At 36.9% G+C, this 12,156-nt stretch overlaps 1 protein-coding gene across 1 annotated transcript in view; it reads right to left on the reverse strand.

Moving 5' to 3' along the window:
- PRKDC (protein kinase, DNA-activated, catalytic subunit) overlaps window positions 1-12,156 on the reverse strand; it is a 228,453-nt gene that overhangs the window by 171,999 nt on the left and 44,298 nt on the right. The window contains exons 22-25 of the mRNA XM_037802445.1: window positions 7,574-7,680; window positions 5,475-5,565; window positions 4,522-4,685; window positions 3,587-3,739 (exon numbers count right to left, since the gene is read on the reverse strand). Of these exons, the coding sequence (XP_037658373.1) occupies window positions 3,587-3,739; window positions 4,522-4,685; window positions 5,475-5,565; window positions 7,574-7,680 (515 nt within the window). The remainder of the gene's footprint in view (window positions 1-3,586; window positions 3,740-4,521; window positions 4,686-5,474; window positions 5,566-7,573; window positions 7,681-12,156) is intronic.

A 12,156-nucleotide genomic window follows, 5' to 3' on the forward strand; every position in this document is an offset into this window, starting at 1 on the left:
AGCTTCGTGGAGTACACTTTCTCTAACTAACCAGCAGGTGGCGTCCACGAGCCACCTGTTCTCCACAAGCCAGATCTCCCCTGCTTAGCCTTTTTGGTGAGTGGGGGAGTGAGTCTTGTGGGGCCCAATTGGTGTACCAAGCTTGCGTGTGTAGTTGGTGTTGCCTGCCCTGTATGTGGGGCGTGTTTCTGGGCAGTCGGGGAGGGGCGGTGGCCCTAACAATCAATTCTCCCTGATGATCCTAGAGTTTTAAAGCTGCTGCAATAGTCTAATCCTTCAGTTCAGTCCTGCCACAGTTTGTCTCTGCCACTGACCCACAAGTCTTTGGTATTGGCGTATGGCTCCTGAGACTTGGAAGTGGGCCCCTCTTCCAGGCTGTGCACCCCGGGTCCTCTGTTGAGGGATGACTGTGCTATGTCACAGGTGAGTGCCGTCCCCCCAGGGCAGTTCTGGGCTGCTGGGCTGTGTAGGGAGGCTCCCAGTCTGCTCAAATGATGGCTGAATGGGGCTTTGTTAATTCACACTGCTCCACCTTCCCAGCTCTGGGACATTCAGCTGAGGTTGCAGGGAAGGCTAATGTCCACGCCCAGTTTTGTGGTGTGTGCCTGTTATTTGAAGCACTTCCGTCACACTGGGTTGTCTGGGGCAGCTCTGGGCTATGGGGCTGGCAATGGGCAGGAGTGTTTCCTGTCCACCAGGATGGTGGCTGTGAGCGGACACCCCCCTTTTCTTGGGAAGTTGTGTTGTTTAGTGAATTTTCTCAGCCACTGGATTATTGCCTTTTGTCTCAGAGCTCTCTTAGTTCTGCTCTTGACTTGACGTGCCCAAATTGCATTTCTTTGAAGCTTTCTGTATTGAGCTTCTTAGAGTAATTGTTTTAGAAAAAGCAAAAAGGATTTAAAAAAAAAAAAAACGGCCCTCCTCAGAGATCTAATGGGTTATTGAAATGCTAATAGACAAAGCAACCAGGGCCATTAAGGAAAGGTGCACAGGGAAGAGAGATCAGCTTTGCTTCAGGATTTGCATATGCGCCTGAAGGCCTGAGCTCCGCCCTTCCCCTTTCTGTGTTCACCAGAACTCCAAAAATCCTCTGCTTTTATTTTGGAGTTTTTCGTGTTGTTTTTTTTCTATGCCTGTCTCCTCTCTGCTGGGCTGGCTGCTCTCAGAGTCTCTGGTGTCTGGTCTCAGTCTGTCTATGGTTGGAGTTTGAATCAGTTGAATGAGTTTTCGATAAGAGCAGCCACTGCAGTTCTCCCTTCTCCTTCCCGGAGCTGACAGCCCCTCCTCCCCCGGGACTGAGCCTGGCAGGGAGGGGCGCGGGTCCCCTGGCCGCAAAAACTTACAGATTTCGCTGATCTCAGCAGTTCCACGTTTTCATGAGTGTTGTATGAAGTATGCCCAAAGACAGATTGCTCTGTGGTGTCCAGTCCACGCAGTTCCTGGCTTTTTACCTACTTTCCTGGAGGAGTAACTAAAACTTACAGCTCACCAGTCTGCCATCTTGCCCCGCCTCCCATTTTTATATTAATTGATGTGTTTCCATGGAAAATATATATCCTTATATCAAAAAGGATCTTCCCAAGCCAAAGATAACACACACACATAGACAGATATAATATATATTCAGTATATTTTCCTGTAGTATAATTATATTTTTAGTTTTTCCTTCTAAATCTTTTAAATCCATTTGGAATTTAGTTTTTCCATATTTAGCCAATTGACCATTTATTAAATGATCCATCCAACTCCCACTAATTTAAAGTGCCCTCTATCATATATACAATTTTTACATGCATATGTGGGTCTACTTACCACCACTTATCCCTGATCTATCTGTAAACTAGTTCAAATCTGTTATATTTAATGTGGCTTCTTTCTAACCTGGTAGGGCAAGACCTCATTCATTATTCCATTCTTTCAAACTTTTTCTTGATTAAACTCAAGCAATATTCTTTCAGAATAATCATTTTTTAATTTCAAAAAAGAAACTGATTATGAACCTTTTACTAGAATTAGACCAAATTTATAGACTGATTTGGAAATACCTGATATCTTTTCAGTATTGATTCTTATAACTCAGGTACCTAACATATCCACCTTTTATATTAATAAATTAATAGAAATTAATTTATATAAAGTATTAATTATACATTAAGTATATTTATTATTTAATTACATTATTAATTTATAGTGATATTATTATTTATATAAATTAATAAATTTATATAAAGTAATAAGCTATTGAATAATGTCTGCCGGCACACTGACTGTTTATTTCTAGACATTTTACATTTTTTAGATGCTGCTATGAACGGGACCTTTGTAGACAAACTTCCCAGCTGGTCAATACTGATATACGAGAATGCCAGTATTTTTATTTCTATTTTGTAATTCATCAGCTGTCTCCTTTATTAGTTCTTGGAGTTTATCAGTTGATACTTTTGTGCTTTCCAAATTTTAAAAAATCATATCTATATATAACAAGCTTTTTTCTTTCCTTTCTAATACATACTTCTTATATCATTTTCTTATCTTACAGTATTAACTCACATCTCCTGCCTAGTGCTGACAAATTATACCCTTGCCCCAACTCAACGGCCCACTAAAGGGTGTCTTTTGCCTGGCCTTCCGGTGCCAGGCACCCTGATAAATGCTGGAGACAGAGGAGAGCCACAGGCTTGATCCCTGCCTCAGGGAACCTACAGCCTGGTCAGAGGGACAGACACGAACACTGCAAATAACTAATCAGATCATCACAAGGGAAGCAGCCTAAGCAACACTAGGTGCCAAGGGCACTGTGCCAGATGATGGAGGTGTGCTGGAAAACACACCAAGACACTTTCTGCCCGGGCTTCCATCTGAGCCCAGGTACAAAGGACTGTCAGAGCTGAGGATGATTTAGCTGAGATTCAGGCAGGAGTTCATTATCGCATTAAAGATCCTACCAAGCTACCCCTAGTTTACCAGAAGCCATCAAATACCTCTGAGGCTTCCCTAGAGAGGATCACTGGTGCTTAATTCTATTTCTGCAGTGAATTTCTAGGGCTATTTAATCCTATTTAATCATGGCGTATCTTTCTAATACACTGGATTGTATTGATTCATAGAAGCCACAGAATTTTCCACCTCTACATATTAATGAGCTGTGTTCACTTTTCTTTTATCTATGTGCACCTTGATATCAGGGTTTTGCTAACTTCATAAAATGAGCTGCGATTTCTTTCTTTTTCTGCTTTGTGGCAGCATTCCCATCTCTCCCATGGCTATTGTCAGTGGTGACTCAGCTCTCCCTCAGGCCTTGAAAGACTGACCCTCTGAGCGAGGGGCGACATCCAATTCACCTTTACAAGTCTACGCTCTCGGTAACCGTTTACTAGAGCAGAGATTCCCAAACTGCCGACATGAAACTGGCCTGTTCCCTGAGTCATTCTCCAGAATGATGAGGTCAACCAGGCATCAGTGTTTCTTTTACAGATCACCAGGTGATTCCAGCGTGCAGCAAGGCTTGAAACACACTGAACTACACTGAATACTTTGTGTTTTTTTAAGTTTTGTAAATGCTTCAGATTTAAACACCTTCACTTACCTGATCTACATCACAGGCCAGCCGGAGCAGCACAGGAAAAGTTCGCTTATAGAGCCGATACATGGGTGAGACACCCTGATCACCCTCAGGCATCTGGGTGGCTTTTCCCAGCATAAACATAACCAGGCTATGTAGAAGTTCACAAGCTGCAACCTAAAAGGGCCAAGGAGTTCAACAAAGTTTCCGTTGTCATGTTTCGAAGAGAAGAATATTTTGAAATGTTACCCAATTTAGCCCTTTAAAAAGTTTAAAAAGAAAACCTTTTATAGCAGATAACTATCATGTAACCCAAATATAAATTAACAGGGAATGGCACTTTTTTGTTGTATAAAATTAATGTTTTTGTTCACTTTGATCTTTATATAAGAGTTATAAGAGTTAAATATAAGAGTTAAAATTTAAAGCTTTGGAAATTTGAAATAATTTGGAAATTTGAAATAATTCATTCCTAAGAAATATATTTCAATAGTGCCATATTACAGAACTATTTAACCTTGCTAAAGAAAAATCACACTTCATTTGTTAGCACATTTACAATTATCATGCTTGGTAAATATATTTTTGAAACACTTTGGAAATTTACAAATTAACGTAAAAATTTGAGATTATCTGTTTTAATCTCCAGGTTGAAGGGATCATTAAGTGCAGACTAAAAATCATATTTAAATGCCCTTTGTACATTTTCTACTATGAAAAGTTGTTGACATATTAATATTTTACCAGATTATTATCTATTAAGATGGTTTATGTTGAGCTTTCATTTGTCAATACCACCTACTTCTGATAAGCAAATAAGGTAGCTTTCTAATTATTGTATTATGGAAAATACAAAACTAATAATATTGGAATGGCTGAAATGGATTGTCTGTTTCCTAACAAATATGTATTAAAAGTAACAGATCCTAAATAATGAGTGAAATGAAAAACAGAAGTACTTTAGTTTGTCTGTCACTAGCTGAAAGAGCTAATTCTGTGACGCGAGGCAAGAACACATCCAGATAAATGACAGGCTTCATTTCCACAAACGGTACTGCAAAACTGAGTCTTTTTTCTCTGTCCCATGCCACACATTTCTTCAGCATTTCCTCTGAGGATGCAGCTGTTAAAACAAAAGATTTAAGAAGATTGTTTTCCACTCAAAATCCTTCTAATACAAATTCTCTATATTTCATTAGTTAAATCAGAGTGCTTTAACTTTATTTAAGCCAAGCACTTTATTCACGTTTCCTTCGTTTTGTTCGTATTTCAGACATACAATTACAACATCAGAAATCAATGATATACTATTTATGGATTTAATTTATAGTAAAATTCCTTTTAAACAAGTCTAACAGTCTGATAGGTTTAATTTCCAAGTTCACCGAGAGTTAATTAAGGTATTTTGTGGAAAAATGACAACCGAGTAAAATACTTATTAAAAATTTCCTCTTTAAAACATTTATTTTCTCAACATGGGTTATTTCTCTAACCCTAAATAACCAGTCATTAATATATTTAATATCAAATTCAAAAGTAAAAAAAAGATGAATTTAATTCCCATCAAAAACAATCTAAAAAAATACCCAAATATTAAGAACATCAGGTTTAAAAAAGTAGACTAACTTTCAATTCCCCTGATGCAATATTTAATAAAGAAAAGTCAAATTAGAGTCCATTTCAAAATAGACAACATGCTTCAGAGACTCAGGCTAGAACATTTTCTCTGCTAATGTACTGAATTATCGTGACTGTATGGAATACTCAAAGAATTTCATTAGAAAAAGTATTATTCTTTGTGATCTTGTTTGAAAATATGTAATATATAGGAGTGAATTTCAGAATATCTGTATGCATCCAAATTAAGTCAAAAATATTTACTAAAATTAATTTATTTTAAAGAATAGTTTACCTGTTACAAGATTTCTGTTTATTTGTCCTCCTAAAGATCCAAGCATTTGTACAACTCTAATTCTTATTGCGTCTAAGGATAATGCTTCACTCTGCAAATATGAATAATTGTAGACAAGTGGGTTAAAAATTAAAGAGAATGCTGATGAAGAAAAAACTGTTTTACCATAATTTCTCTTGTTAATGTCTGCCAATGGTTAATTATATCCTATGTAGTGGTGCTGTTAATTTTATTGCAAATTCATGAAAGAAATCACATCTCTTCTATTTTGAATTTAGATGTCCATTTCCTAGGCCAGCAGTTCCCAAACTTTTAAACAGAGCCCCTTTACCTGCTTTGAAAAGACTGAGGACTACCAAAGAGCTTTTGTTTATGTGGTTCACATTTATCAATATTTGTATTAGAAATTAAAGTTTAGAAATTATTAAAATAGCTATTCTGTTTAAAAATAATAACCCCAATATAAGTTAACAAATGACATATTTTTAGGAAAAATAACTATATTTTCCAAAGCAAACAAAATTTATAAATGTCACCTTTTCACATTTGTGCAAATCTCTTTATGGTCTAGCTACCTAGAAGTTATTGTGATACGCTGTTTGGGCCTTACACAGACAAGTAGCTGGAAAAAGGGAGAACACTTTAATAGTCTTTTGAGATAACTGTGGTTATTCTTTGATACTAGGCAAAACTCAACAAGTAGTAGGGTCTTAAAGGTTAGTTACAATGTGGAAACTGACATCTTGTCAATGAACTTTATACACTGTTACATTAAAATCCATTGCTCTATCTTGTATGTTAAATAGATGTTTTTACCCATCTGAAAATATCGGTTTCCTGGATTATGCAGATTATCCAAATATTGATACATATCATCATGCATCTAATAAATCACATTTTTAATATCACCAGCAAGCTCATCAGAAAAAGCTTCAAGTAGTGAAAAGTTTCAAGCTCATGATGATGGTAACAAGGTTTGTAAAACTGGAATTTTCGCTTAAAGCTTGAATTGGCAACAAGTACTGTCAGATGTTTTCCTTGAAGTGACAGCCTCACTCTTTGATCATTTTAGAGAAAATGAGTTCCAACTATTTAAGCCTAAATAACCAAGGTTAGTCAGTCATTCTTTCAAGTAAAAATGGTATTTGATTTAAAAAGCAGTTCCTTCAGCTCACCATTCAAAGCACTGCAGAAGTACTTTTCCTTGACATGACTGTCATACTTTAAGATGCAGCAGAACTGCTTCATGGATACTTTCCGTTTCATCCCACATTTTCATTAAAAAGATCTGAACTCAGGCTTGAAATTACATAAAATGCTAAGGAACCAACTTTGTTGGCCATCATTATACCATTAATGCAAATGTCAACAGAGTAAACATAGGGTTCCTACAAGTCCAAACTCTGAGAACCACTGTCCTAAGTAATAGGGATTCTGTATTCGCAAATTTTATTTGCAAAACTAGAGATATGCTCAAGTAATTTTATACTGTTTTGTTTATGTGTGATACAATTATAAAAAAAATTTAGACAAACATTCCTACTTCCATTCAAATCTCAACCAAAAGCTGCTAACAACAACGAGGTGGGAAGAATTTATTATAGGGTTCGCATTACCAGTTCTAGATGAGTTCTTCAAATTTTAATTTTTACTTCATAGCTAAAACAGATCCCTTTCCCTATACTACCTCAATTTTCTCCATTTATGTTACATCATATAGAATACATTCTCAAGAAATGATCAACAACAAAAACCTGACTGACATGAATTAAAATTGACAAAATGCTATAATAAACTGATCAATCATGCATATACATGATGCTAATATTCTGACTTGCTTATCGAATATAAGCTTACTACTTCTTATTATTTACTAAATACATACAGGGTGGGAGAAAAATAGAAAAATAAAAATAAGACAATAAACCAAAGAGTTAATATAAATTACATTTTTTTGCTAAAAATATATTGGAATTATTTATTGTTCCCTAATTTGTATGCAAAAATAATATTCTAAATAAAGATTTTTAACTTTTCACACAAGTTAGATTCTAATCTCTGCATTACTTAAGGTAAAGAAAATACAAGAGGTTTCTTACTGACGAAATGTTCTTTCTCCTTTTCAGATGCTTTAATACAACTTTATTAAATCCTTTCTGAGCAGCTCGAGAAAGTGCTGACACTTCCCAGTTATTCTTGGTCTCATCTAATCAATAATTAAAAAAAATCAATTTCAAATATCATTCATTCATTCTTTTAATAAATACCAGAGAGAAAGTACTATGTTGCCAAATGGCGACAATAAACTCCAACTTTAATTACAATTTAAAAGTTAAGATTTCTAGACCAAAAATATTAACTGTGGTTGTCCTGTTTTTAAATACCATTTTCTACTAAAATGAACATAACTCCCTGGAGACGTAACTGATTCTAGGGCTTAGGCAAACTTCTACTTGTAAAAGCCCGAGTCACCTTGAGGTGCCAGAAGACAAGGAAGTGCTCAAAGATAATGGGGACTTGCCAAGGAGCCAGCTTAAAGCGACTCCACTAGCAAAATCTGGGGCAATTTGAGCATCAAAATAAATAATGAGAGTAAAAGATAGGACCCATTGGAAAAAATGAGAATCCATTGAGCCCATACTAATATAATAAATAGAGGAAGTTATTTCTTACAGCAGAAGGCCAACTAATACAAAAGGAATGACAGAGTTAAAAAATCACCATTTTGCAACTATCATATTAATAACTGATTCACGAAGCTGTTAGAGAAAAGCAATGTGTTATGTACAAAGTAGTCACAATAAGATTAAGTTCAGATGTCTCATCAGAAACCATGGAGGCAAGAAGTCAGAGGGACAAAATATTTAAAGTACTAGGGGAAATAAAAAACTGCCAAGGAAGAATTTTATATTCAGTGAGACTGTTTTTCAAAAATGAGGGAAAGATTAGGACATTCTCAGCTAAACTGAGGGAGCTCGTCACCACAGGACTGCCCTACAAGCAATGCTAAAGGGAGGTCTTCAGACTGAAAGGAAGGCACACTAGAAACTAGACTGAAGTGGCATAAAGAAATAAAAACCTATGGCAAAGATTAGCTATTAAGGGTAATTATCAATGCCAGTACTATTGTGTTGTTATTTTTTGCTATGTAACTCTACCTTTAACTTCTTTCAGGTTCTACAATGCAAATACATAAAAAGTAATGATAAATCTTTGGTTTTACACATAAAAGGTATCAAGGTATCATTTGTAACAGGTACAACAAAAGGGTGGGGAGAGGATGAGGTACAGGAACAACGTAACGTGTATGCTACTGAAGTTAAGTTGGTGTTAAAGCAAACATGATTGTTACGGATTTAAGATGTTAAGTTTAAGCCCCATGATAACTACAAAGAAAATATATGAAAAATATATACAGAAAGAAATGAGAAGGGACTCAAAACAGTACAATATAAAAAGTGAAATAAATATGAAAGTAGGCATTAATGGAAAAATTAAGGGACCAAAAAGGTGTAAGACTTATAAAGACCAAAGAGCAAAATGGCAGAAGAAGACCCTGTATTATCAATAGCTACTTTTAATGTAAATGGATTAATCTCTCCATGCAAAAGATAGAGATTGGCAGAATGGATAAAAAAGCATGTTCCAACTATATGCTGTTTATAAGAGACTCATCTTAAATTCAAAGACACAAGAAGGTTGACAGTGAACGGAAGGAAAAAATATGCCATGCAAATGGCAACCAAAAGAGAGCTGGGGCAGCTATACTAATATCAGATAAAATACACTTTAAGTAAAAAAAGTTACAAGGAAGGGGTCAAGATTGAGGCATAGAGAGGAGTGGAATTTAATTAGTCCCCTGGAACAACTAATGAGCTACCAGGAACAACTAGTAAATAATTTGGAATAACTGCTAAGGGACAACCATGACTGTCCACACATCATACCCCAACCTGGATTGGGAGGAATGCCTGAGATCGCAGCATAAAATCTATAAGTAAAAACTGCACAACTGTGCCGGAGCCCCCTTCCCCCATGGCAGGCTTAGCTGCAAAACCTCACTGTGGTAGAGAGCAGCACTCTCCCAGCAAGTGAATATAGCTCAATCAGGATCCAACTGGGGTTTTAATTAACAAACGTGGACTGCTGAATACAAGCTATAAGCCCACAACAAGCAGACAGAGGCTTTTAGGGACCACTGACCTTAAAGAACCAGAAGAATCATCTGTCCCAGGAGGGTGAGCCCAGAAGACCAGGTGTTATCTCTGGCCGACGAGCGAAACCAGGGGGCTGTGTACTGGCTCTAAAAGGGGGCTTTCTGTCCCTTTTTCTCTCTCTCAACCTGAGGGGCTCAGAAGAGAGAGCTGCAGCCATTTTCAGTGCACAGCACTCTGACCCACACAGGGGTGGAGATAACAGAGTCAGAGAGACTATTCAAATGCAGACAATAAATAGGGAGTGTATTTTCCCTAAGAGTAAGGAGGTGGGACCCAGCTTTCCCCTCAGAACCAGACCCCAGAGCCTAGGGGAAAACAGCCAAAACAGAAACTGAACAGAAACCTCCTTACACCAGTCGGGAGTGACAGGCTGACAGGCACTACCTGCTGGGCAGATTAGGAAAAGCACAGCAACTGGAGACCTCACAGGAAAGTCTCATTCTCCTAAGACACACCCCAAATATAACCCTATTCTGAGACCTGAACCTGTTCTGGTCTGGGAAAATCTGACTGGAGTAACCAAGGAAACCAGATGCCTATACAACAGAAAACTACAATCTACACTAAGAAAAATGAAGATATGGCCCAATTAAAGGAAAAACCAACAACTCAATCAAGATATAGTTGAGATATTGTTTCACTTTAATGAAACAATCTATCAAAAATTTTCAAAGAAATATGCTAAATGAAATCCAAAGCCAAATCAATGAGTTCAGGAAGATATGGCAAAAGAGATGACGGATATAAAGAAAACACTGGGTGAACATGAGGTAGAAATCGAAAGTTTGAAAAAACAACCGGCAGAATCTATGGAAATGAAAGGCACAACACAAGAGATGAAAAACACAATGGAGACATGCAACAGCAGATCTCAAGAAGCAGAAGAAAACACTCAGGAACTGGAGAACAAGACACCTGAAAGCCTACACACAGAAGAACAGATAGAGAAAAGAATGGAAAAATATGAGCAATGTCTCAGGGAATTGAATGACATTATGAAGTACATGAATGTATGTGTCATGGGTGTCCCAGAAAGAAAAGAGAAGGTAAAAGGGGCAGAAGAAATAATAGAGGAAATAATCAATGAAAATTTCCCATCTCTTATGAAAGACATAAAATTACAGATCCAAGAAGCTCAGCATGCCCCAAACAGAATAGGTATGAACAGACCTATGCCAAGACACTTAATCAGATTACTAAGTGTCAAAGACAAAGAGAGAATCCTGAAAGCAGCAAGAGAAAAACAATCCATCACATACAAAGGAAGCTTGACAGGACTATGTGCGGATTTCTCAGCAAAACCATGGAGGAAAGAAGAAAGTGGTGTCATATATTTAAGATACTGAAAAAGAAAAACCGCCAACCAAGAATCCTATATCCGGCAAAACCGTCCTTCAAATACGAGGGAGAGTTTAAAATATTCTGACAAGCAGACAATGAGAGAGTTTGTTAACAAGATACCTGTGGTACAGGAAATACTAAAGGGAGCACTACAGACAGATAAGAAAAGACAGGAGTGAGAGGTGTGGAACAAAATTTTGGGTGATGGTAGCACAGAAATGCAAGTACACTGAACAAAGATGACTGTGGGTATGGTTGAAAGAGGAAGATTAGGAGCCTGTGGGACACTAGAAGGAAAGAGGGAAGATAAAGACTGGGACTGTATAATTCAGTGAAACCTAGAGTGTTCAACAATTGTGATAAAATGTACAAATATGTTTTTACATGAGGGAGAACAAATGAATGTCAACCTTGCAAGATGTTAAAAGTAGGGTGGTATTGGGGGAGAAAATACAATCAACGCAAACTAGAAAAAATAAAGTTACAAGGGACAAAGGCTACTATATACTGATAAAGAGGTCAATTCAACAAGAAGACAACATTTACACAATTATTCTGGAAGTTTGATACATCAAAATAAAAAGGAACTACATATAGTGGTTCTCTCTGAATGATAAGATTATGGATTTCCTTCATTCTATAACTACTAGAATGGCCATTATAAATAAAAAAATACCAGAAAACTACAAGTGTTGGAGAGGATGTGGAGAAACAGGAACATTCATTCACTGCTGGTGGGAATATAAAATGTTGTAGCCACTGTGGAAGACAGTTTGGCAGTTCCTCAGAAAGCTAAGTATAGAATTTTCATATGATTTGGCAATCCCACTACCAGGTATATACTCAGAAGAACTGAAAGCAAAGACTCGGACAGACATTTGCACACCGATGTTCATGAGGCATTATTCACAATTGCCAAGCCCAAGTGTCCATCAACAGATGAATGGATAAACAAAATGTGGTATATATACACAATGGAACATTATTCAGCTGTAAGAAGGAATGAAGTTCTGATGCATGCAACAATATGGATGAACCCTGAGGACATTACGTTGAGTGAAATAAGCACATGGAAAAGGAGACAAATATTTTATGGTCTCACTAATATGAATTAATTATCATCA

The sequence above is a fragment of the Choloepus didactylus genome, chromosome 14 (assembly GCF_015220235.1).
Source record: "Choloepus didactylus isolate mChoDid1 chromosome 14, mChoDid1.pri, whole genome shotgun sequence".
NCBI lineage: Eukaryota > Metazoa > Chordata > Mammalia > Pilosa > Megalonychidae > Choloepus > Choloepus didactylus.